The following is a 26,938-nucleotide window of genomic DNA, read 5'->3' on the forward strand; positions in this document are numbered from 1 at the left end:
TACTCTATTTAATCGTTCCGTACAATTTGACTCGCAATCCAATAATATAAGTTCCGACTGCTTACTCACCAATTTTTCCTTAATCAATTTAAGTGGTCCCCTTACCTCATGACCAAGCATTATTTCAAAAGGACTGAATTTGGTCGACTCATTAGGTGCATCCCTAATTGCAAACAGTATGAATGGAATTACTTTATCCCAATCCTCTATCTAATCTTGACAATAAGCCGTCTTTAATGTCTGATGCCACCTTCCTAACGTTCCCTGCGATTCTGGATGGTACGCAGTTGACATAAATTGTTTTATTCATAAGCTATCCATAACTTCTTTGAATATCCTTGGGGTAAAACGTGATCCTTGATCCGATTGTAATTATGTGGGTAGTCCATCTATAGTAAAGAATTTAAGTAACTCCTTCACATTCGTTCTAGCTGTAATATTGCGTACTGGAATGGCCTGTGTAAACCTAGGAGACACATCCATTATAGTCAAAATATATTGATTCCCAGTTTTCGTTTTAGGAAGCCGTCCAACGCAATCAATTAAGACCCTTGTAAAAGGTTTCTCAAATGCTGAAATGGGTATTAAAGGCGCTAGTTTTATCACTGCTTGAGGTTTCCCTATCACTTGACATGTGTGACATGACCGTCAAAATGTAGCTACATTTTTATGTAGTCCAGGCCAATAAAAATGTTTTTGAATTTTAGCTTGAGTTCTCCTTGCTCCCAAATGACCTCCCACTGGGACCTCATGTGCAACTCGCAACACCTCCTTTCTATACCCTACCGGCAATACCACTTGCTGAACTCCTGCCCACTTTTCATCCGCCTGCATAGGCAAAAGTCTCAATTTTCTCATCAAGACATCATTTATACGGTAATAACATTCTGATATACACTCAGATTCCTCTTCCGTGTATGCTTTCTGATACATTCGTTTTATTTCTTTATCTTTCTGTTGTAACTCCGCCAATTTTCCTGAACTAAAAATATCCGCCTAATCCTCCACTTGTTCTTATCCAACCATCTAATCAAAAATCCTTTCTGATAATTGCACTTCAACTTCATCTTCACTCTTTGATTTCTCCTCTTGTCTTATCCTGTGACTTTGCGACCTTGCTACTACACAATTCGGAAACATCACAGGGTATTCGTCCTTCAACACTTCAGTTGTCTGATTTTCCACTGGTTTATCAACCACAGGAGACATCACTCCCACCTGCGATCCAGCTTTATCATTACCCAAGATTAACTCTATTCCTGGACACGATAGTTTGGTTTTACTCCTACTACCACTTCACCACTCATCGCTTCATCCAACCTTACCTTATATAATGGAACACTACTCCTTTCACCCTGAATTCCGCATATTGCGACCATTTCTTGCAATATTCCTCCCAAACAACATAATTCCTCATCTCTTACCATCAAAGTTTGACTAGCTCCCGTATCTCTTAAAATAGTGGCTTCTTTACCTGCTTCTCCTGATATACATGAGTAAACTTTACTCACACAAGTAAATTATTTAAAGAGACTTGGCACCTTCTTATCAACTACCTCTTGATCAGGCACACCCTTCGCTTCACTGGGGCTATTCTTTCCCACTTTAACACACCTCATTCTCTTATCCTGTTTTACCACACCAGTCTCCCCAGTGCTTTTCTTCAACAACCAACAATGTGACTTTATATGGCCCAGCTTATTACAGTGAAAACATTTGAAACGTTTCATGCCTCTTCAAACCCTCCTGGATTTATTTCTTAATCTGAGGTACACTCTCCTTATTATCTCCCGTCAGATTACCTTTACCTTTACCGCTTGAGTAGTTCTCTTTTCCCCAGTTTCTATCCTTCACAGGCTGAAACTGATGTCAGAAACCAAACATTGATTTATGAACTAATTCATAAACATCTTACATCATTTCTGCTGCTAAAATCACAATTTTAACCTTCTGTTCTTCCACCTGAGTTCTCACTACATCCGGAATTGAAGATTTAACTTCTCTAAAAGTACAATTTCTCTTAGAGCGTCATACGTTTGACCTGCTTTCAAAGCCCTTATCCACCTACCAAAAGTACTCTGTTTGATCATTTCAAACTCCATATATGTTGGACCAGGTTACCTCCTTAAATTTCTAAACCTTTGTTTGGCTTCATGCACTAGTTCATATCCACCTAAGATGGACTTTTTCACCTCCTCATACGATCCAGATACCTCCTCCGGTATGATGCAAACACTTCAGTAGCTCTACCTACCAACTTCGTTTGAATCAGTAACACCCACATTTCCTGTGGCCATTTCAGTTGTTTAGCTGCCTTCTCAAATGAAATGAAAACGGCTTCTACCGCCTTCTCATCAAACCTTGGCAATGCGTGAACATATTTAAATAGATCCATACCGAGCCTACGACTATGACGCTCAATCTTATTATCCTCATCACTATCCTCAAACTGTACGTGTCCCTTTACATCTGCAAATTTTCACTGACTGGTGTATCATGGCCATTTTCCGAAGTTCAAACTCTCTCTCTTTTTCCCTTTCCCCTCTCTCTCTTTCTCTCACATTTCCTTTTTCCTCTCTATCTCTTTCTCTGCCATTTCATTTTTCCTCTCTATCTCTTTCTCTCTATTTTTCTTTTCCCATCATTGCGTTTTCAAGCTGCTTTCATTCTTTCCTATGTTCCAGTTGTTTAAACTAGAACTGAATTTTTGCCAGTTCTAATACGTCCGACTGTATCTCAGGCTATTTTAAATGTTCAGCTACCGCCGTAAGTACCTCGTCTTTTCGTACGCTGTCAGGCAACATTAACTGCAATGTCTTTGCCAATCTAAAAACCTTTTAGTCTCTGTTCGTCAGGTACTGCGTGTGACCTTCTCCAAGCCCCAAAACACCCGAGCCTCTGAATGAGCCATTGTCCACCACACACTGCCTTCTTAAACCGGAATACCATACCTGAAAAGCAAACACAAATATGGTCACCCCTCACTGCCATTAAGTTTACTCAGTCAACCCAATCACGAAAGATAGATCTTCATCCCGGACGAGCCCACATTTTATTCTGGCCCAGGGTTTAGAAAACTTCAAAGTATGTCATGGAGTTCACCTGAGCCACGACTTTTAATAGATATTGGTTATGGGGAGCAGACGGATCCACTTTCCAGGTGCTATGCAACAGAGACCATAAGTATTTTTGAAACAAAACAATGTTTATTCTATGAACCAAGTTACAAATCATCAAGTGGGCTGAAGACATGTTTTAACTTGTAGAGAGAGACATCATTACTCATCTGCTTGCTTTGAATACAGCCCTCCAACTCAAAGCCAAACTAAACAGAGCCAAAAAGCAGCTTTATAGCTCAAAATAAAAGTGAGAGACAGAAAGACAGCCCAGCTCCACCACACACTGACATCGCTGCAGCTATTTGATAAACACCCATTTCTTAAAGGCACATCCACCTGACACTTTGCATCAGTCATCACGGTGGTAGGCGCCAGTGGGATGTCAGAGCTTCAGGGGAATCAGGGTGAAGGGATGAGTGCAGTGGCCATTACTAAAGAGAATGTTCTGGGGAAACTGAAAGGTCTGAAAGTGCATAAGTCCCCTGGACCGGATGGATTACTCCCTCGGGTCCTAAAAGAGGTAGCTGAGGATATTGTGGAGGCATTGGTGGTGATCTTTCCGGCATCACTGGAGTCAGGAACGGTCCCAGAGAACTGTAAAGTGGCTAATGTGATACCACTGTTTAAGAAGGGATGGAGGCAAAGACGGGAAACTATAGGCCGGTTAACCTGGCTTGGGTAATTGGTAAGATTTAAAAGTCCATTATTTAAGATGAGATAGCGGAGTACTTGGAAGTGCATGATAAAATAGGACTGAGTCAGCACGGCTTTGTCAAAAGGAGGCCATGGCTGACAAAACTGTTCTTTGAGGATGTAACAAGGAAGTTAGACAAAGGAGAACCGGTGGTCGTGATTTATTTAGATCTCTAGAACGCCTTTGACAAGATGCCGCATAGCAGACTCTTCAATACGTTAGGAGCTCATGGTGTTAAGGATACGAACCCGGCATGGATAGAGGATTGGCAGACTGGCAGAGGCTGAGGGTCAGGAAAAAGGTTTATTTTTCGGAATGGCTTCCGGTGACACGTGTGCCTCAGGGATCAGAGCTGGGAGCACAGCTTTTCACACGATACATTGACAATCTGGAAGAATGAACTGTTGCTAAGTTTGCAGATGATGCAAAGATCTGCAAAGGGACAGGTAGTATTGAGGAAGAAGGGGGCTGCTTAAGGACGTAGACAGGCTAGGAGAGTGGGCAATGAAGTGGCAGAAGGAATACAATGTGTAAAAGTGTGACGGTATGCAATTTGGAAGAAGGACTGGAGGGTCGACTATTTTCTACCTGGGAAAATGCATCGCAAATCAGAAGCAGCAAGCCACTTGGGAGTCCGTTTTCACGATGTTCGTACGTTTACCGTGCAGGTTCATTCGGCAGTGAGGAACGCAAATGCAATGTAAACTTCCATATGGTGAGGGCTAAGATTCAATCCCAGGAATGCACTTCTGAGGCTGTAAAATGGAGGATTGTGAGCAGCTGTGGGCCCCGTATCTAAGGAAGGCCTTGGAAAGGGTCCAGAGGAGGTTCACAAGCATGATCTCTGGAATGAGGAGAATGTCTATGAGGAACGGTTTAGGACTCTGGGTATGAAGTCGTTGGAGTTTAGAAGGATTAGGGGGGGTCTTATTGAAACTTACAGGATACTGCGACGCCTGGATAGAGTGGATATTTCGACTTGTAGGAAAAACAAGATGCAGAGGAGACAATTACAGACTAACGGCATGGGCAGCACGGTAGGACTGTGGATAGCAGTGTTCCTTCACAGCTCCAGGGTCCCAGGTTCGGCTTGGGTCACTGCCCGTGTGGGGTATGCACATTTTCCCTGGGTCTGCGTTGGTTTCCTCCGGGTGCTTCGGTTTGCTCCCACAAGTCCCGAAAGGTGTGCTGTTAGGTAAATTGTCCATTCTGAATTCAACCTCTGTGTTCCCGAAGAGGCGGCGGAATGTGTCAACTATGGCATTTTCACGCTAATTGCATTGCAGTGTTAATATAAGCCTCCTTGTGACAATAAAGAATATTATTATTAAAACAGAGATTAGGAGAATTTTCTTCAGCTCGAGGGTGGTGATGCTGCGCAGACCAAGTCACTGAGTGTCTTTAAAACAGAGATTGACAGGGTCCTGATCAATAATGGGATCAGGGGTTAAGGGGAGAAGGCCGGAGAATGGTTGAGAACATTATCAGCCATGATTGAATAGCGGAGCAGACTCGATGGGCCGAGTGGCCTAATTCTGCTCTTGTTCTTAGTCTTATGGAGAACAAGCCCAGTTTCTCCGATCTTTCACTGTATCTAAAATCCTTTATTGCTGGTATAATTCTAGTAAATGCTCTCCGCACCCTCTCCATGCCTTCAACATCCTTAAATAAGGTGCCCAAAACTGAACACAATATACCAAATGGAGTCTGACCAATGATATGTAGAGGTGTAGCATCACTTCCTTGCGTTGATACTCTATGACTCTTTATGAACCCGAGGATGTTATCAGTATTCTTTACACAGTTTCAATGCCAGTCCACCTTTAGAGAATTTGTCCGTCGGCTCCTGTATCTGCGAAAAGTTGCACCGTTGAGCCTATATTGTCTTCCCATCTTTCTTCTACCAAATAACCTCACAATAGGCTACATTGATGGGATTGTTGTTTTTCTGATAAGAAGCCTTTGGCCAGCAACGTACCACAGGGATGTATGTTTTTTTACATACATCAATGATGTGCATGTTAATGTTGCAGGCGTAATTGGTAGGTTTGCAGGGTACAGGAACATTGGGGATGTCCCTGACAGTGAGGAGGACAGTATTGGACTGGGAATGATACGGATCAACTCGTAGTTGGGCACAACAACAGCAGATGGAATTTACTCCTGATAATCTGCGGGGATGCATTTTGCGAGGTGTAATAATGATAGGATAGACAGAATGTACGGTAGTTTCCTAGGGAGTATGGAGGAGCAAGGGGACTTTGGTTGAAAAGTCGACGGATCCCGAAATTTGGATAGATAGGGCTGTGCAGAATGCACACTGAACTACTTCCTTCATAATGCGGCGTATAGAGTAAAGGAGCAAGGAGGTATTGTACAAATGTATATAACATTGCTTTGGCCACAGATGAAATACCGTGTGCAGTTCTGGTTGCCACACGATTGGAAGGGCGTTATTGCACTGGCGAGGGTGCAGAGGAAATTTAGAAAGATGCCGCCTGGGGTGGAAAGTTTCAGCTATGAGGACAGTCTGGAGAGGCTGTGCTTGTCTTTCCTGTAGACGGAGGCTGGGGGAAGGATCTGATTGAGATATACAGAGGCACAGACAGGCAATATCGTGATAACATTTTCCCAGGGTAGATCAGAGGGAATATGTTCAAGGTGTGGAATGAATTGCTCAGAAGGGAGCTGAAGAAACATTATTTCACCGAAAGGGTGGTGGAAATATGCAAGACACTGTCTGAGTGTGGTAGAAGCAGATACACTCGGAACTTTTCGAAATTATCTGGACAAGCACTTAAATCGCCAAGGCATTGTAGACTATGGACCATGTGCTGCTAAATAGCATTGGTATTGAATGGTATTTCACGCACTGAGGACCCGGGTTCGATCCCGGCCCTGGATCACTGTCCGAGTGGAGTTTGCACATTCTCCCCGTGTCTGTGTAGGTTTTACCCCTTCAACCCAAAGATGTGCAGGGTAGGTGGGTTGGCCACACCAAATTGCCCATGAATTGGAGAAAAAAAGAATAGGGTACTCTAAATGTATCTAAAAATAATAATGATATTTAGGGGCAGCACGGTGGCACAGTGGTTATCACTGCTGCCTCACGGCGCCGAGGTCCCAGGATATGGGTCACTGTCCATATGGAGTTTGCACATTCTCCCCGTGTTGCGTGTGTTTCGCCCCCACAACCCACAGATGTGCAGCGTAGGTGGATTGACCACGCTAAATTGCCAATTCATTTAAACAAATGAATTGAATACGCTACATATATTTTTTTTAATGACATGTCATGGTCGACATAAACGTGTTGGAAGGAAGGGTCAGTTTGCCTGCTCTATGACTGTATCGTCACCGACTCCCCAATTACTTCATCAAAACAAAGAAGTGGTGTATTCTATTTCCGGTAAATGTTGCCCGAACCTTTCTTGCACTGTCCAGAAAAATCCCAGATTCTCCAGTCTCTTTATATAACGCATTTCCCTCATCACTGCGACCGTTCGATTGATGTACTCCAAGTCTATTTCCAAGGCCTGGCATTCCTTAACAGTCTGGTGCACAGCATTGGAGACAAGTTAGAACTATTGGTGCACAAAGATTTAGCAGAACTCCCTTTGTTACTCCATGTTGTTATTTCCAGAACACATATCTGTTATCTGTTTCTTTCAAGGATGTCATGCCAACGCGCTTTAAGGTCCACCTCCTTCGGCGCCTCATTTTTCTACTCCATTTACTTTACATTCAAAACACTGTAAAGCTGCCAATTCCCTGTCCAGTTCAACAGATGAGGATACCTCATTGAATGTTGTGAAGGAAAAGATAGGTAGATTTTTGAACAGTAGAGGAACTCAGGGTTATGATGAGCGGGCGCCTAAGTGGAACTGAGTCCACAAAAAGATTAGCCGTTATCTTATTGAATTGCGGAGCAGGCTCGAGCGGCCATATGGCCCATTCCTGCCTCTAGAACATAGAACATAGAAAAATACAGCAGAGAACAGGCCCTTCGGCCCACGATGTTGTGCCGAAACTTTGTCCTCGATTAAGCATAGATTATCACCGAATCCAGTGCAGAAGGAGGCCACCCAGCCCACCGAGTCCGCACCAGCCCCCGGAAAGAGCACCCTACCCAAGGTCAACACCTCCACCCAACACTAAGGGCAATTTTGGACACTGAGGACAATTTACCATGGCCAATCCACCTAACCTGCACATCTTTGGACTGTGGGAGGAAACCGGAGCACCCGGAAGAAACCCACGCACACACAGAACTGTGGGTGTACGTACACCACATAGACTGCACTAGTTCAATAAGTTAGCTCTCCACCACCTTGTCAAGGGGTAATAAGAACTGGTAATGAGCCGAGCCAGCGACACCCACATCCCATGAATGAATGAAAAAAACCTCTTGTTCTCCTCATTCTTCCAACAGAAACGACTCAATTCATGTTCTCCTGCATTAAAATTAATCAGTTGTGTTCCCTTCGCATTATACATCTCTGTGTCGTATGTAAGTGCATCCCTCCTCGCTCCTCGTTACACTCTCCTGCTTCCTCGCATCTGTGATTGTATTCATTTTAATTGTGCCGTTTTTTCAGATTATAATCCACTCCCGACAAGTCAGTGTTGAGTTTGCAATCAGTCGTCACTGTTCCTTTCTTTCTAATTGCAGATTTACATAAACCACATCTCTCAGTTGATTTGGATGGTGTTAGTGAGGGTGGAGATATCACTTTCAATTGTACAAGCCCCCTGGAGCGTCCTGGCATTGCATTTTACTTATACAGGCAAGAAGAACCTCCTTTAGTCAGTGTCAAACCCCCTGATGAAGACAGACATGCTGTCACCTTCGCCATCAAGAATATCGACCACTCGAAAATAGGAAACTATACCTGTCAGTATGAAGCAAACATCAATGGAAGAAACCTATCCTCGCCTCATAGTGACGCTGTCAGGATCACTGTTAGAGGTAAGTGAGATTGGCTATCAATATATCCATCCGATTTTACTGAAGGTTTTCCCCGCATTAATTTCAATCAGCGATCCTGGTGACACTAACTACTGTAATTAACAATTCAAACGTATGTGGGCATGGGACAGATTTTTTCCCCTCCGCAGGTTTCCAGTATTGACCTAATGGATTGTGAGCATCACAGGTGTAACACACATAGAGGTGGGAATAATGGAACATCTGTCTGATAGTTGGCACACGGTGGTATCTCATGAAAATTCTCATGACTTACAGCCAAAATGAGCAATCGGTCTGGTGTAAATGAAACGTAAGACTTCTTAAAATCAATGGATTGATTTGAACCCCATTGCTGATTAGCAGTTTTCACTGTGGAACACTTTTTAAAAACTAGGAAAAACGGACTGATACAATCAAATTATCCAAACAATGTTAAACCAAAATAAAAACATTATAAAATATACCACAAGGTCGGAAAATGCTGTATCATGTTACATGCAGAAGTGAAACGGCCAAATGGCGTTTTAACTGGAAGTTTTCAAAATAATGATGAGCTTTGATTGGTCACATAAGCAATATATCTGTGCAGTGGCGAGGGAATGTCTAAACAGGAGATGTTGATTGAACATCATTGACGAAACGAGCAGAGCTGAGATTATTATAGTGTCTTCTCTGTAGGCATTTTTTGTGACGTGGCGAATGCAGCTAGAAATCTTGGTGGAAGCATATTCAGTAACTTTCAAATGGTAACTGGAATATATACTGAATTAAAAGTTAATGGAGGATGAAGAACGAAAAGGTTTGGTGGGAGATAGAGACTAATTGAATATGGGATTAAATGCGACAGCACAGATGTTATGGATCGAAGGATCTCCTCCTCGTTTGGATAATTGTGTGTTCCTACATCTAGTTTTCAACTTCTGTTTATTTTCTCTCCCTCTGGCCTGGAGAAACTGTTTGTGCCTGCAGTATTCCCGTCTCAATTAGTGTCCCAACAGCAGTACCACATTGTTGACCTTGGGTAGAAGATGCTCATTCACAATGTTCTGTTCTTTCTCCCATTGTCTCATTCAGAAAGTGAGTCTATTGCTCCCCTAGCGGCTGGTGTTGGTTCTGCTGCGGGTCTAATTCTCATCCTGGCTCTCCTGGGCGCCTGCCTCTGGCGGAAAGGTAGGTCATACTCGGTATAACAACAGGTCATCGTACATGCACCGACCAAGGTGAATGTCGCCTCTTCGTGAACACTATGACCCAATTCGGTAAACAATCCAGCCAATTGGGCACCACGGTAGCACAAGTGGATAGCACTGTGGCTTTGCAGTGCCAGGGTTCCAGGTTCGATTCCCCCGCTGGGTCACAGTCTGTGCGGAGTCTGCACGTTCTCCCCGTGTCTGCGAGGGTTTCCTCCGGTTGCTCTGGTTTCCTCCTACAGGTCAAAGACGTGCAGATTAGATGGATTGGCCATGATAATTTGCCCTTAGTGACCCAAAAAGGTTCCAAGGGGTTATTGGGTTACGGGGATAGGGTGGAAGTGAGGGCTTAAGCGGATCGGTGCAAACTCGATGGGCCGAATGGCCTCCTTCTGCACTGTATGTTCTATGTTCTATATAATTGTCTCTGACATGTAGTGCATGTCGAACATCACATAAAGGATGAGATAGCCAATGACGAATCTTGAAGAATCATAGGCAGAAAATAACCTTGGGCAGATGAGTAAATATCAACTGTTACTCGAAAATTCAGTGGCACTGTGTTCACAAGAGCTAAACGAGTGGCTGGGCTGGTGACTCACAACCATACAGCTGATTTTGCACAGGTATTACTTTGCTATCACTTGCGACAGAACGTGCAGTATCGCTTTGGAGGGTTAAAAAAAAAGCAAATGTCTACCCCAGCACTGTCAGATTACGAACAATGGAGCCTGGGTTCAGAGAGGTGATTTTAAACACGGTGTTCAAAGAAGACATGATATGGAATCTGCAACATGACAGAAAAGACAAAGGAAGACAGCAACAAGTTGGTAAAATATAATCTTGTACATATATATGGAAATTGTTCAATCAGCGTTGAGACTAAGGAATGACTGCCATGGACTATACTAGTGACGAATGGCTTTGCATCATTCACCCAATATCTGGATGTTGCAATGGGCTCAGGGCACCGCAGCGACACTCTGGGGGATGTGTGAAATTGACTTCCTTGTCTAAGGTACAGCTTCTCCACACGATTCTTCAATCCACTGATTCCAACCCCACTGCCATCGGCCATTGTGGAACTCACATCAATTGAAATGGACATTGAGTTTGATATCAGCACACGCCCCACCTTTAGACACATCCGCTACATTAGACGCACCAACTGCTCAATGGACACTTGCCCATAGAAACCCCCACCACACTGGAATTTTCCAGGTCATTCCACTGAGTCACACACTGGTTTCAGTTCGCACAGTGGACGCTCATGCCAACACCTCTGTCGGGAAGAAATTCCTTCACTTTGCAAACTTCCCCACATATCAAGACAATATTCTTTTGCAAGTGTTTAATTAAAGGTCTTCTCCTTGAATGTTTTCTATTGCTCATAGATCTTACTGCTCAAAGTCTCTTAAACAATCTACCATCCCAACAAATATACCAGAGTTTTCTTCGCTGAATGCTAGCCGGGATGTTATCATTTTTTTAAACCGGACATCTCTCAATTCCATTAATTCTTTATTCATTCCTCATACCGCTGACCTAAATGGACTTCCAAACAGGAACTATTCTTTCTCATCCCCAATTCCAATCGCACCCTCGACATAGCTTTGAATCCAATGACTTGCTCTCCCTTGTCTGCATAACCACCTCTGCCAAGTTCTGAATTCAGTCCGTTAACAGCTTCATTTTCATTACCCTCACCCAAACTCCAAACAAAACTGTTTAGTCGTGTAAATTCGGCTTACACCGTCGTAATAATCACACACAGTGCCATCCACTAACACGACAGTGGGAATCACTCTGGATGGGACGTGAACTAATTCTTCAGGGCACTTTTTATAGAATCCCTACTGTTATGGGCTAGGCGTTTTCATGACACCAAAATGTATCATAGAGTTCAAACAACCTCCCCCTTTAATGTATTTTTGGCTTTTCCGAGCACACGACTTGTTCCCTAGAAGTAGGATTACAATTATGGACACGTGGGGTTTTAAACACAAAACAATGTTTATTCCATGACCTCAACTTAACATCTTAAATAAACATTGGATCTCTTAACACCCCTTACTTCAAAGATATCTCCGAAAATATTGCAACAGTAAACAATTCCTCTAAATGTTCCTTCAAACTTCCAAGAGACTTAACACCTTTAAACAGAATCAAATCAGGTTAAAGGCTTTACTCTTATGAGTTTAAATCACCCAAATGATCCAGAGATAGTCTTTCATGGCAGAGATCCAGCTCACTGCAAACACAGACACTCCCAATCTCTTTTCAAACTGCAAAACTAAACTGCAAAATGGCTGAACTGCTCAGCTCCACCCACTCTCTGACATCACTGTTTTCTTAAAGGTACATTGCTTAAACATCCATGTCTTAAAGGTACTTTCACATGACACTGCAGTGCGGAAAGAGACCATTGGGCCCATCAAATCTACTTCGGCCCGTAGGAAGAGCACGCTACTTAAGCCCATGCCTCCACCCCATCTCTGTAACCCATTCATCCTATCTAACCTTTTGGATAGTAAGGGGCAATTTAGCATGGCAAACCCACCTGACCTGCACAGCTTTGGACGGTAGGAGGAAAAGCGGAATATCCGGAACAGCCCACGCAAAACGAGGAGAAAATGGAAACCCCATGCAGGCAGTCCTCGAAGCCGGAATTGAACCTGGGTCCCTGGCGCTGGGTGGCAGCAGTGCTAACCACTGTGCTACAATGCCGCTAAGATTCAGAATCAGCAGTCAAACAACCTGAAAGTCTCCATTCATATTTAGATTGGCACTGGCGTCTCAAAGAGCCTCACTGCTCTTTGAAATTCTATGAAACTTCCATTCCTGCAGACGCAGAATTGGTTCGCGGTTTCTAACCCGTGTGTTTCCTTCACAGAGAAAAGAAAAGAGAACAGTCAAACCAGGTGAGACCATTCCCGCTAATACTCAGTGACATGGGTCAGCATAATGCTCAGAACGATTCGATGATTAGAAGAATGTGTGCTCTCTGGGTGCAGTGTGAATTGTGTCTTTAAGATACGAGATTTAGCAACTTACATGTAAATAAGCATCTATCAGACACACGCACACTGGAAAACACAAATACACATGCAGAAACACAAAGAGACACGATTCACAAATCATAGATGCACCCACACACGTGCAAACATTCGAAATGAAACCTTCGCACTAATTCACTGTCATCCACCCATGGCCAAGGGCGGACATGTGACAAAGTCACTCAGACACACAAAAACACAAGAACGCCTACATTCACACACGCACACACTCGCGCACACCCTCACACATTCTCATGCACAGTCACATTCACCAACACGTACCGACATGACACACACGCTTTCAGAATCTCAAATTCACTCACACATTTACACACGCACTCACAAATCAGATACTCACACTCATACATGCAGGATGTAAATACAATCCACACTCCTACATACACACTCACACCAATCTCGCAAGTGCACTATCACACGCATAAATTCTCCCACGCACACACTCACAATTGCAGACTCAGACACGATCCACACACTCACATTCACACACTCAGACCATCAAACGCACCACATACTCACTCACACAGGCATCCATTGACACACAGACTCATGCGCATGATAGGAGGGATGTGAATGAACTGAAAATGGTGTGGAGGAAATTGACCATGATGAAGCAAAGTACTGCGGATTCTGGGACCGGAGACATAAACAGAAAATTTAGTGACACTCTCAGTAGGTCTGACAGCCTCTGTTGAGAGAGAAGCAAGCTTTGAGTCTGGATGACTCTTTGTCAAAGCTGTGGGGAACTGGGGATAGGGTCAGATTTATACTCGTATTAGTGGCGGGGCGGTGGTATTTGAGCTGGACAGAGCCCCAGCTTTATGTGGAGATTGAGAGAGATGTCATGGGAAGTAATATCAAAGAATGTAAAAGGGTTGACCAAGGTTAATAATGGTGCTGACAGTGACACACTGAGAGATTAGAATACATTAATGGTAGAACACAGGTATGTGGCGTGTGAAAGCGCAATTAGGAACACGTTGCATAGGCCCAAGTTGGATAGGGAATGGGGGGGAACAATGGTGATGAAAAAACATATCGATGGAAGAATCGAAAATACGTTATATAATTTGTTTTTAAGTAGTTGAAGGTGCAGGAGAGAGGTCGGAGTCTTAAGATGTTAAACTCAGTGCTAAGTCCGGGAGGCTGTAACGTTCCTGATCAGAAGATATGTTGTTCCGCCTGTTGGCGCAGGGCTTCACTGGAACATCGCAGCAGGCCAAGGACGGACATGTGGACGTGAGCGCAGGACGGTGAGTTCAAATGGCAGCGATAGGAAGGTCTGGGTCCTACTTGTTGGCGGACCCATGGTGTTCTGCAAAGCGGTCACCCAGTCTGCGTTCAGTATCTCCAATGTAGAGTAGGTAGCATTGGGGGCAGCAAAAACAATAGTCCAGTTACACGTGAGCGCTGCGTCACTTGAAAAGAGCGTGTAATCATTTGTGTGCATGCAGAGGTGCAGTGGGAAGAGAATGAGATATTTAGGGGTTGGGGGAGTAGACTACGGTCTCCCGGATGGAACGGGTCCTCCGAAATGCTGACATGGGGAGTAACGAAAGATGTGTTTGACGGTGGCATAATGCTGGAGTTAGCAGAACTGGCTGATGATGATCCTTTGAATGTGGAGGGTGGCGGATTGGAGGGGGGAGGGAGGACAAAGGAAACTTGTCATTTTTCTGGGAGGGAGGGGATTTACCAGGCTGTTGCTTGGGCTGGGGAGTATTAGTTATGAAGAGCGAGAGACGTGGGTCGTGTTCCATGGAACTGATTGGACTGAGGGAGGAATAAATGTAAATACGTTGATAAAAATCAAAATAAACGTGAATTAAGTTGCAAGAAAGAGCTCACAGTCAGAAGATGTTAAGTCCAGAAGGCTGCAACGTGCCTAATCGTAAGATGGTGTTGTTCCTCCAGTTTGCGCTGGGCTTCAGTGGACATTGCAGCAGGCTAAGGAAGGGCATGTGAATGTATAGAATTATGAGGGGTGCATATAGTGTAGACAGGAAGAAACGTTCCCCCTTGTTTAAGGCATCAATTGCGATGGGGTATAGTTTAAAGTAAGGGGCATGTGGTTTATAGGGGATGAGAGGGGAAAAACATTTTTTCCCAGTGCGTGGTCGGAGTTTTGAACTCATTGCCTGAATTTGTGATGGTGGCAAAGACAAATGGAACAGAAAATGAATATTTAGATGAACACTTGCGATTCAAGGAGACAAGGTTATGGGCCAAGTGGTGGAAAATCTGATTCGAAAAGATAGGTTTGGCCACCGCAGATGAGAGAGGCTGAAAGGCCTTTCTGTACAGTATAACTTCATGATTCTATGGCTATGCACACTCATACACCACTCACACACTCACAAATCACTGTCACACACATACACGCACGCACATGCGTAGTCACACACCAGTCCCACATCCGCACAGCACCCAAACGCACAGACCACTGACATAGCGACACGCACACACCACTCAAACACACACTCTATTTCTCACATACACGCATACCTATACACACATAAACAGACCGCCAACATAATCGCAGGCAGAGCTTCAAAAACGCACAAAACTTTCACATAAACACCCGCACTTAAATACTGACACAGGGACACACCCACGGAAACACGCACATGCAGACACAGTAGCACTCAGACTCACCACAAGACACACAAACCCGCCAGTGCGCGTGCGCGTGCACAAACACACACACACACAATTAAATAGAACCTCAGGCTCTCACTCACACTGAAACTCATATATGCACACAACATGCACACCCTCAAGCACCGACACACATGCACATTCAAAAATGTTTTCGCGCACACATGTCAAAACACAACCCTTCAACTGATGTATTTAAATTTCAGTTATGGGCTGAAGCCGTGACACAGAAACATTTCTTGGCCATTCCAATTGTAAAGTATTTACACAATACACCGGAATAATCCCTACATCTCATTCAGTAACAGATAATCTATCACCTGGGGTGATACCAGATGAAGAGGACTGAATGTTTTTTTTCTGTTACTTGAAGGGACACAGTGTCTCCTGCCGACCAAAGCGATGAACCTGTTACATGTGAGTTCAGATTTCCATTCTTACAGCCAGAATTGTCCTTTGTGTTCGGATATCTGTTATCACCTCATGAATATGTAAGTGCAGAGATTCCCGGCACAATTGTAGCACCGTTTTCAGGTACAAGCTAATGGATCAGCCGCACTGTTCTAATTGACATTGGCCATCTTTCTCTAAGTCCCAGTTAGTATAGGTGATCCAGAAAAAGCATTGAATGTGCTAGTGATCAATTCAGCTGGGTCTCTGATTGACATCAATATACAATAGTATATTGTGATGTAATTGGATCATGCATGTGAAGAGTCCTTGGAGAGCAGTTTATCATTAAATGTAGCAACAAAAGTTAACATTTCTGAAAATAAACTCGAAAGCGGTTTCATTCTGAAAGGGTGGAACTGAAAAACATAGAATGTAAAGCTAAAGAAACAACCAGCCTTGGGCAGGAATGGAGTGTTGACTTCAATGTTGGTCAACAGATGGCAAAATGGTCAAACTAAATATATCTGAACAATTGAGTGAATCTAAAATCTGTGCATGGATGGTCATGGCAGGTTCGCATTGTTGCATAATTCTATTAGTGGTAATGGAAGGCTGAAGGGTTAATGACCACAGTTCTTCAACATTTTGAGAGTATTTTCATGGAGAAATCACAGAAGGATGTGGCTGATTGTGGATCAGAGCAAACCCAGAGAACATTAAAATTAATGTCACAAATGAACTAAGTGTGAATTAAAAATGAGATTATTTAAAAGAAAAAGACAACGAATTTCATTTATATATTATTTGGAAAGCTAATTGGTCACAAATCATTTTTAAAAAAAATAGTCACACAACAGGTCACATGCAACTCATTAATGAATGGTCAAATATTCTGAGAGTTGAATCGTCAATGTGTTGTTTTCAAATTGTTTTGTTTCGTTTAGATGCTGTTCTTAACCTACAATCTGAACCGGAGAGTAATAAGGTAAGTTCTACTTGGCTCTGAGAGTGTATGTGAGGGGGGATGCATGTGACTTGTGTGTGTGGGAGAGTATGTGCGCGCGAGATTGTGCACCTGGTGGGGGTGGATGTTCGGGTATATGTGTGCCTTAGTGTGTGCGTGAGGGATAGTGTAGTATGTTTGAGTGGGTATGTTTGAGTTGTGTGTGTGTGGAGGAGGGAGCCTGTATGTGCGTTCGAGTGTGTGAGTGGGGGTGTCTGAGTTTGCATCTGGACGTGTCAGGGAGAGTATGTTTGGTTTGTGTGCTAGGGAGAGTATGTTTTTTGAGTGTGTAAGGGAGTGTCTGTGTCTGCAGGTGCGTGTTAGGGGCAGTGTGTGTGCTTGCATGTGTGTTTGCGAGGGAGGGTTTGTGAGTGCATGAGTGTGTGTGCTTGAGTCTGTATGCGAGTGATATTGTGCGTGCTTGAGTGTGTGACAGGGTAAATATGTGTATGTTTCAGTGTGTCTACGTGGGTGTGTCTGAGTGTTCGTGAGGCTGACTGTGTGTTTGACTGGTGGTGTCTGTTTGTCTGTGTGTAATAGAGAGTGTGTGTCGTTTACCTGTGTGCCCAAGCGAAAGTGCACGTGGTTCAGTGTGTATTTGTGGGAGAATGTTTGTGTGCGAGAGGGTAAGAGTGAGTGTGTGTGTGTGCTTGAATGTGTATTTGTGGGAGTGTGTGTCCATTGAAGAGTGTGTGTGAGAAATGGTGCGCACATGCTTGAGTGTGTATTTAGGGAGCAAGGCCAACAGCGTTCGTTGAATTCCAGTTCAGACTGACGCCATTCATGAAGGCACCACATTCTCAACCTCGCCCTCCGCCTGAGGCGTGGTGAACTTCAGGTTCCATCACCACCAGTCAGCCCCCTCAAAGGGGACAGCAGCCTGAAGTGAACTGGCACAGTGGCGACATTACTGTTTTGCAACTTCATAAGGAGTTGAATGTGCGTGTCTTTGTGTGCACCTGCGGGAGAATGTGTTTGTGTTTTCGTATGTAACTTAGTATGTATCTGTTTCTGTGTCTGTAAAAGACAATATGTGAGTGTTTGCAAAGTGTATTCTTTGATGCTCTTTTTATTTCGTTCATTCTTTATCAAATAACGTGCTGCCTTGCATCACTGAACCTTTTCTTGCGTTTGCACACAATAATTCTCTTTCCCCTCAATCGATGTTCATTACAATACATGGTGTGTCCATCATATTTTGATTTGTCTTCAACATGCCACCGAACTTTCTGGAGCTAAGAGAATCGAACGGATATGAATTTGTCTAAATATGTTAGACAGCTGATCCTCAGTAAATAGAGAATTATCGAGCAGTGATGTGTTCAGCTACCCTTTACAGGGCATCGAGTGGATTGAACGTGTATTTCTAATTATTGCAGCTGTGTGTAGAGAACAGAAAACTTTATCATCTGGACATGCATGTTTCTATTGTTTTCATTGAGCAGGTGTGAACATCTAATGTCCTGCACCAACAATCATTGAGCCCACCTTGAATGTCAAGTTCTCCCGACTATTAACCTTGAAGCAGAATTCTAATTGTACTGTGCATTGGCAATAATAATACTCTTTATTTTTACAAGTAGGCTTACATCAACACTGCAATGAAGTTACTGTGACAAGCCCCTAGTCGCCACATTCCGGCGCCCCTTCGGGTAAACAGGGAGAAATCAGAATGTCGAATTCTCCTAACAAGCACGTCTTTCGGGACGTGTGGGAGGAAACCGGATCACCCGGAGGAAACCTCGCAGCCACGAGGAGAACGTGCAGACTCCGCACAGGTCCGCACAGACAGTGACACAAATCGGGAATCGAAACTGGGGCCCAGGCGTTGTGGAGCAAGATGCTAACCACTGTGATACCATGCCGCTCAAGATCACACCTGCCCAGTTTCTTGTACCTAACTTCAGGATGGACATAATTGTATGGGAGGCAGTTCAGGGAACGTTCACGAACACAACTCTGGGGTAAACGGGATAAGGCTGATGAGGAACGGTTAACCAAATCAGGCCTGTACCCAGTGTGTTTACAGAATTGCGAGGTGTCTTTAACATACAATGTCTGGGCTAACACGGTGGCGCAGTAGGTTAGCCCTTCTGTCTCACGGCGCTGAGGTCCCAGGTTCGATTCCGGCTCCAGGTAGGTGGCCAGATGCAGTTTGCACATTCACCCCGTATTTGGATGGGTTTCGCCCCCATAACCTAAAGATGTGCAGGGTAGGTGGATTGGCCACGCTAAGTTGCCCCTTAATTGGAAACAAATAATTGGGTACTCTAAATTTATATTTAAAATACATCGAACTGTCTGCGTGCAGGGGTGCGCTATGTATGGATGAGGTGCAGCGTGATAGGGTAGCTGCGAAGACAGTGCTTCGACTAGTGTGGTATCTAAATTATGGGGGTCGGAGGTTGGATGCACAGGTTCATAATAAGGAGTCCACCACTGTATCCGGAGATAAGGCGGAATGCTGTCTCTCACAGGGTCATTAGAAACTGGAATTTTCTCCCCCAGAGAGCAGTAGACATTTGGATATTGAATATATTCGCGACTGAGTTACATTTATTTCTGAAAGACAAGAGAGTCGAGGGGTGGTGGGGCGGGGGCGGGGCCGGGGGCAGTCAGGAAGTGGAGGTAAGGGGGAAATCAGATCACCCCGCTCCTATCGAATGGAGGAGCAGGCTGGAGGTACCGAATGGCCTATTCCTGATCCTATTCCATTCGTTGTCATAAGACCATAAGACCACAAGACATAGGAGCAGAATTAGGCCACTCGGCCCATCGAGTCTGCTCCGCCATTCAATCATGGCTGATATTTTCCTAATTCCCATTCTCCTGCCTTCTCCCCATAACCCCTGATCCCCTTATTAATCAAGAACCTATCTATCTCCACCTTAAAGACACTCAGCGATTTGGCCTCCACAGCCTTCTGCGGCAAAGAGTTCCGCAGATTCACCACCCTCTGGCGGAAGAAATTCCTCCTCATCTCTATTTTAAAGGATCGTCCTTTTAATCTGAGAAGGGGTGCTCTGGTTCTAGTTTTTCCTACAAGTGGAAACATCCTCACCACGTCCACTCTATCCTCGCCTCGCACTATCTGGTACGTTTCAATAAAATCCCCTCTCATCCTTCTAAACTTCAACGAGTACAGACCCAGAGACCTCAAACGTTCCTGAAACGTCAAGTTCTTCATTCCAGGGGTCATTCTTGTGAACCTCCTCTGGACCCTTTCCAAGGCCCAGCACATCCTTCCCTAGATATGGGGCCCCAAACTGCTCACAATACTCCAATTGGGGTCTGACCAGAGACTTATACAGCTTCAGAAGTACAGCCGTGGTCTTATAGAATAGAATAGAATCATAGAAGTTTACAGCATGGAAACAGGCCCTTCGGCCCAACCAGTCATGCCGCTCAGTTTTTATCATTAAGCTAGTCCCAGTTGCCCGCACTTGGCCCATAACCCTCTGTACCCATCTTACCCATGTAACTATCTAAATGATTTTTAAAAGTCAAAATTGTACCCGCCTCTACTACTACCTCTGGCAGCCCATTCCAGACACTCACTACCCTCTGAGTGAAGAAATTGCCCCTCTGGGCCCTTCTGAATCTTTCCCTTCTCACCTTAAACCTATGCCCTCTAGTTTTAGACTCCCCTACCTTTGGGAAAAGATGTTGACTATCTACCTTATCTATGCCCCTCATTATTTTATAGACCTCTATAAATTCACCCCTAAGCCTCCTACGCTCCAGGGAAAAAAGTCCCAGTCTATCCAGCCTCTCCTTATAACTCAAACCATCAAGTCCCGGCAACATCCTAGTAAATCCTTTCTGCACTCTTTCTAGTTTAATAATATCCTTTCTATAATAGGGTGACCAGAACTGCACACAGTATTCCAAGTGTGGCCGTACTCCTCTTGACATGCTAACATTGCATTTGCCTTCTTAACTGCCGACTGAACCTGCACGTTAACCTTATGAGAATCTTGAAAAAGGACTCCCAAGTCCCTTTGTGCTTCTGCTTTCCTAAGCATCTTCCCATTTAGAAAATAGTCTATCCCGAGATTACTCCTTCCAATGTGCATAACCTCACACTTTTCCACATTGTATTTCATTTGCCTCTTCATTGCCCACTGTCGTTGCTGGTCCAAGTCCTTCTGCAGCCCCATTGCTTCCTCAATACTACCTGTCCCTCTACAGATCTTTGTAGCGTCTGCAAACTGAGCAACACTGATCACTATCTTCTCCCAGATCATTAATGTATATTGTAAAACGTTGTGGTCCCAGTACAGACCCCTGAGGCACACCACTAGTCACCGGCTGCCATTCTGAAAAAGACCCCTTTATCCGCACTCTCTGCCTTCTGCCAGTCAGCCAATTCTCTATCCACGCCAGCATATTACCCTTAACACCATGGGCTTTTAACTTATTTAACAGTCTCATGTGCGGCACCTTGTCAAAGGCCTTCTGGAAATCTAAATAAGTGACGGCCCTGATTCTCCTTTGTCTAACTTGCTTGTTACCTCCTCAAAGATCTCTAACAGATTTGTCGGACACGAACTCCCTTTGACAAAGCCTTGTTGCCTCAGTCCTATTTTACCAAGCACTTCTAAGTACTCTGTGGTTTCAGCTTTAATAACAGACTCCAAAATCTTACCAATGACCGAAGTCAGGCTAACCGGCCAATAATTTCTCATCTTCTGCCTCGCTCCCTCCTTAAACAGTGGTGTTATATTAGCCACCTTCCAGTCCTCTGGGACCCTTCCTGCCTCCAGTGATTCCTGAACGATCATCACCAATGCCTCCACAATCTCCTCAACTATCTCTTTTAGAACGTGGGGTGTAGTCCATCCGGCCCAGATGACTTATCCACCTTTAGTCCTTTCACTTTCCCCAGAACCTTCTCCTTAGTAATGATCACTGCCCTCACCTCTGCCCCCTGGACTCCTGGAGCTCTGGCATCCCACTCGTGTCTTCCACCGTCATGACCTTGTGACGATTGATTCTCGAGCCCCGTGTCCCTCTATCAGGATGTGTCCCTTTGAGGCCTGGAAGGCGGGATGTGGCTTCTTATCACCGCTTATCACGTTGCGTAATGTTCTTTCTCTGTCGAGTCAGCACGGCAGCACAAGTGATTAGCACTGTGGCTTCACAGCACCAGAGACCCAGGTTCGATTCCCTGCTTTTCTGGTCTGCACCCTCTCTAGTGCAATCACAGCCTTCCTGTCGTGTGGCGACCGGGACTGCACGCAATACTGCAGTGCGGAGTCTGCACGTTCTCTGCGTGTCTGCGTGGGTTCCCTCCGCGTGCACGGGTTTCCTCTCTCAGTCCAAAGACGTGCAGGTTAGGTGGACTGGCCATGATAAATTGCCCTGAGTGACCAAAAAAGGTTTGGAAGGGTTGTTGAGTGACGGGGATAGGGTGGAAGTGAGGGCTTAAGTGGGTCGCTGCAGACTCGATGGGCCGAATGGCCTCCTTCTGCACTGTATGTACTATGCGTTCCTTTCTGTTAGTATGAAATCCAGCATCGCTCCTGAGCTAATACCTTCAGTGGAAACAGTTCGCAGACCGTCAGTCATAACTAAAACGGAAAATGGTAATAACACTCAGCTCGTCTGGAGGAATCTAGGGAGAGACAAACAGAGTTAATGTTTCGATTTCCAATGACTCGTCAGAGAAATAGCGATGGTGGGGTAAGTGATGGATTATGTATTGTTTCAGAAGAACTCGATTATTTGGGTCAGATTGGAAGATCAGACGTACGTGGAATGTAGGGGGAATTTGTCAAATATGTAATGGGAAAAGACAAAGACTGTTATTGGCAGTGCTCAAGCCAAAAGAGGTGGTAATGGCGACAGAGAAGTAATTGGGCATGTACTGTTAATAGGATAACAAGGATCCCCGTTCTGTGAATGAAAAACTCAAGAGCAAGGGACAGAGGGCACCGTGGACTGGAGGTGGGTCTTTGGGAAAAGCGGAAGGGATTTAAAAGGGTCAAGGTGGACACGGAGAATTATACAGCACGGAAGTGGGTCCACTGCCCCTCATGTTTGTGCTGGCCATCAAGCACCTATTTACTCAAGTCCGATAATTCAGTACTTGCACTGTAGTCCTGCATGCTATGGCGATTCAAGTGTCATCTAAATGCTTCGAAAATGTTTCGAGGGCTACCGCCTTTACCGTACTTTCAGATTCACTTCCCTTTGGCCGAAAAACGGCTTGCCTCAAATCCGCACTAAATCTCCTGTTTCTAAACTTACATCTCCTGCTCCAGGCTCTTGATCCCTCTACTAGGGGTAATTATTCTTCCTACCTACTCTATCTCTGACCTCATAATTATACACGCGTGTCGCACCCCCTCGCCCTCCGCCCAGCATGCTCTGCCCTACGGAGCACAGCCCAAGCCTAAACACTCTCTCTACAAAGTTTCGGCCGAGGAAAGATCCTACTGTTCTGGTCTTCACAGCCTTCCTATCGAGTGACGGCCGGAATTAGCCTCGGCTAATAAAGACAAATATCCCATGTCTGCTATTACCCACCTCACCTACCCGTTGTTTTGCCTTCAGCAATACATCTACCTACACACCAATACTCTTCTGGCACTTTGTACGTCCTAGCGCTGTACTATCCATTGTGCATTCCCATTCCTTGTGAGTCCTCCCAGAGTGCAGCATCTCACACTTTTCCTGGTTGAATTCCAAGATGGAGGGCGAAAGTTCATAGGATGAAGTCGTTGAAGTCAATGTTGAGTTCAGAGTGTGGTAATTGGCTAGTCGGAAGATGTGTTGCTGTTTCTCCAGTTGTGAATATTTAGCATTGAGCCAATTTCCCCAGGAACAACTGTTCCACCTTGCTGTTGAATGTTTGACACTCTTGTGCCACCTTGGTATCCGAACAGAATTCTGCGGAACTTACCTAAGACTTTCAAACAATTAACAGAACTTCTTTATTTCAGGCCCAGCGTCAGCGAGGCATCGCGCAAGCTCAGGGCAACGGCTCAACAATCTACGCAACGGTGAAGCTGTAGAGCTTTGGCAGGGATCCTGGACCCTCCGCAAGAAATCCAGGAGTTAGCTACCCAATGACAAGCAACATGTCACCCATTTCAATATTGTCAAAGGAAACTCGTTGTTTACCGGCAGGTATTCAGAGAGAGATCAAACTTCTTGAGACGTTCATCTCCACTCCTTTATTGAATCTATTATGGGCCTGGGGACATTCTGCTTCTCTATGTTGCTGATATTGAATTTAATCTGTTCTGTCTAACTTCCTCTTCTCCATAAATATTAATGGCAGTAGCTAAGAATATTGAAACATCCAAAATTGTCTCCAACTGTCCTCCTCCATCAAGAGTCCTTTGAGTCAACGAGTTCCCAATTTTCAGTTTCTCAATTTAATTTCTGGACTGACTATCGTTAGAGTAATGTCTTCTGCTGTATATATTCTCCAATCAGAGCTAATGGCGTATCTGCTTCTACCGTATGAAATAGGTTTAACATTGTAACCACCACAAACTGATCACCTATCGATTTTCTCTTCTCAACTGAATCATAGCTATTCTCATTACTTTACATTCAGAGCAAAGGAGCAGCTGTGCTCTTCCAACTTTAAGAGCAATGTGTCTCTACTGAGGTGCACTGACAAGAACACAACAAGTGCATCACAGGTTGGATCGTACTATGCTTCTGCGGACCTGGAGCTGGAGCGGACAGCTCTTTCCAATTTACAACTATGAGAGCATTGGGACTGTGTCACTGCCTCCGTGTCGCAGCATGCTGCCTTCTACCGGGTCCGAGAATGTGACCTCTCTGCTAATCAGCATATTATTGTCTGCACAATTGACAGAGTCGGCACGGAGCCCATCATGCACTCAGGTAGTAAAAACGGAGATTGTGGGAAAAGGAAGCTTCTTCTCAAGGACCATTTCTCTAATTGTGTTGTGGGAATTAAAATGGATTTAGGAAGTTACAGGAACATTGATGTCCTCCTTTTGCTGATAGATTTCACTCCAATACAATGCTGAGTCACACCTCAGCTGAATGGCAGAAGGCAAATCTGGAGAGTGTAATCAGATGACACATACGGACTGGGAATTAATCCCTTCCACTGATTGCAATGAGTTTCTGTCCTTTGAGAATTATGGGATTGCTCCCTTCCTCCACAAGATAGTCCTTTCTGTTGAAAGACCAGGCTGTTCTAAGCACATTGAAGTTTAAGAGCCAATGTCCATTACAATCGCACTCATTGTTTATTTTTAGGGACGCCGATGTTCTCCAGTTATAGTTATTTAAGGTGCTTTGATAGATTCATTGTTTCTGAGTAGACATTTGCTCATGTCTATTGCGGCGGAAGTTTTTTTTTACAGTTATACTTACTTGAGGTGATTTGAAGATTTGTAATTTGCTGCAACTATGTTTTGAAACGACACTTATCGTTGAGGTTCTCAATAAATGCCCCAAACTTTCACAATGTCATGGTCTGGTGTCGTTCTGTTTACCAGAACACGGTCAAAGTGTCTCGTCAGGATTAGTCCTGGCACCATTTACGTGGTGTATGCAGAATCAATTCATTGAAGCGGGACATGACATTCGGAGGTCCGGTCAGCTTTGATTTGGACAGGAACACATTATCTAATATATCAATAAACTTGCCTCTTAACTGGAAATAACGTAAAACAGAGATACGGGCGCGACATCATAGTTTGCTCCGCCGAGCGCAGCCCACATCCCTCCAATAAATAAAATCAAACTTACCCACATAATTGAACCTCCTCATTCCTGAAAGCCTCCCTTTACATGTTTAGTGCCAACTCGTTAAAACATTCATCTCCGTCCTAAAGTCCAGCATCTTGAATTAGCTCCGGTGGTGGGAGCGGGGTGCGGGGAGGGGGAGATGGTGGAGGAGGGGGGGAGGGGGGGCTGCATTGCCTCTCTGCCGGCTTCCGAACTAGGTTACAGCTGTGGCCAGAATAAATACTTTTGGGACATACAGGTACAATGTACGTACAGTATCCATGAAAATGTTTGGAAAATTAAAGAATAGAAATCCAAGACTGTTTAGATAGAGATTATTGCTGCAATCATTTAACTGACAAATTATATTTTAACACTTGAAAAGGGCAGCACGGTAGCACAACTGGGTAGCACTGTGGCTTCACAGCGCCAGGGCCCCAGTTTCGATTCCCCGCTCGATCACTGTCTGTGCGGAGTCTGCAAGTTCCTCCCGTGTGTGCGTGGGTTTCCTGCGGGTGCTCCGGGTTCCTCCCACAGTCCAAAGATGTGCAGGTTTGGTGGATTGGCCATGCGAAATTGCCCTTAGTGTCCAAAATTGCCCTTAGTGTTGGGTGGGGTTACTGGGTTATGGGGATAGGATGGAGGTGTTGACCTTGTGGAGGGTGCTCTTTCCAAGAGCCGGTGCAGACTCGATGGGCCGAATGGCCTCCTTCTGCACTGTAAATTCTATGATAATCTGTGATGTTCTATGTTCTATACATTAATCAGGAAGAGAAAATGGGATTGCAGATGCTGCATCACGAATCTGATATGGAGAAGATTGGAATGTTCGAAGGAGGAGAACAAAGAATGAAATTGAGATACTTGTGCTTAAATGTAATATATGCGCCTTAACGAGCATTAGTTGTGTTAAGTAATGGGAAATATATTCAGTTGAAAGACTTTAAAAAATGAAGTCAACGTTTTATATTGCTAGATCATTGTTAAGGGAAGATGTGGTGAACGTAGACATTTCACCCGCATTGTATTAGAGGCATTTGGTGCAGTAAGGGGTAACTGTCTGGGTTAGTGTTTGCTTGATTGCTGCAGTAGTGTTTTAAACAACCTGGATGCA

General features: G+C 44.5%; 1 protein-coding gene across 1 annotated transcript; it reads left to right on the forward strand.

Moving 5' to 3' along the window:
* Positions 1-4,409: 4,409 nt before the first annotated feature.
* On the forward strand, positions 4,410-25,542 carry LOC140399543 (uncharacterized). Its single transcript, XM_072489085.1, has 7 exons — positions 4,410-4,464; positions 8,486-8,782; positions 9,857-9,952; positions 12,866-12,893; positions 16,078-16,121; positions 17,042-17,082; positions 24,048-25,542. Exons 1-7 carry the CDS (start codon positions 4,410-4,412, stop codon positions 24,117-24,119), a joined length of 633 nt encoding a protein of 210 aa, XP_072345186.1. The 3' UTR covers positions 24,120-25,542.
* Positions 25,543-26,938: the final 1,396 nt, after the last annotated feature.

The sequence above is a fragment of the Scyliorhinus torazame genome, chromosome 23, assembly GCF_047496885.1.
Source record: "Scyliorhinus torazame isolate Kashiwa2021f chromosome 23, sScyTor2.1, whole genome shotgun sequence".
NCBI lineage: Eukaryota > Metazoa > Chordata > Chondrichthyes > Carcharhiniformes > Scyliorhinidae > Scyliorhinus > Scyliorhinus torazame.

Excerpts from the sequence above, each read along its gene's own strand:
- LOC140399543 (XM_072489085.1), top strand. The coding sequence starts at position 4,410 with ATGCATCGCAAATCAGAAGCAGCAAGCCACTTGGGAGTCCGTTTTCAC. Across the intron at positions 9,953-12,865 it reads CGCCTGCCTCTGGCGGAAAG|AGAAAAGAAAAGAGAACAGT; the intron begins GTAGGTCATACT and ends TTTCCTTCACAG. Across the intron at positions 12,894-16,077 it reads AAAGAGAACAGTCAAACCAG|GGACACAGTGTCTCCTGCCG; the intron begins GTGAGACCATTC and ends TGTTACTTGAAG.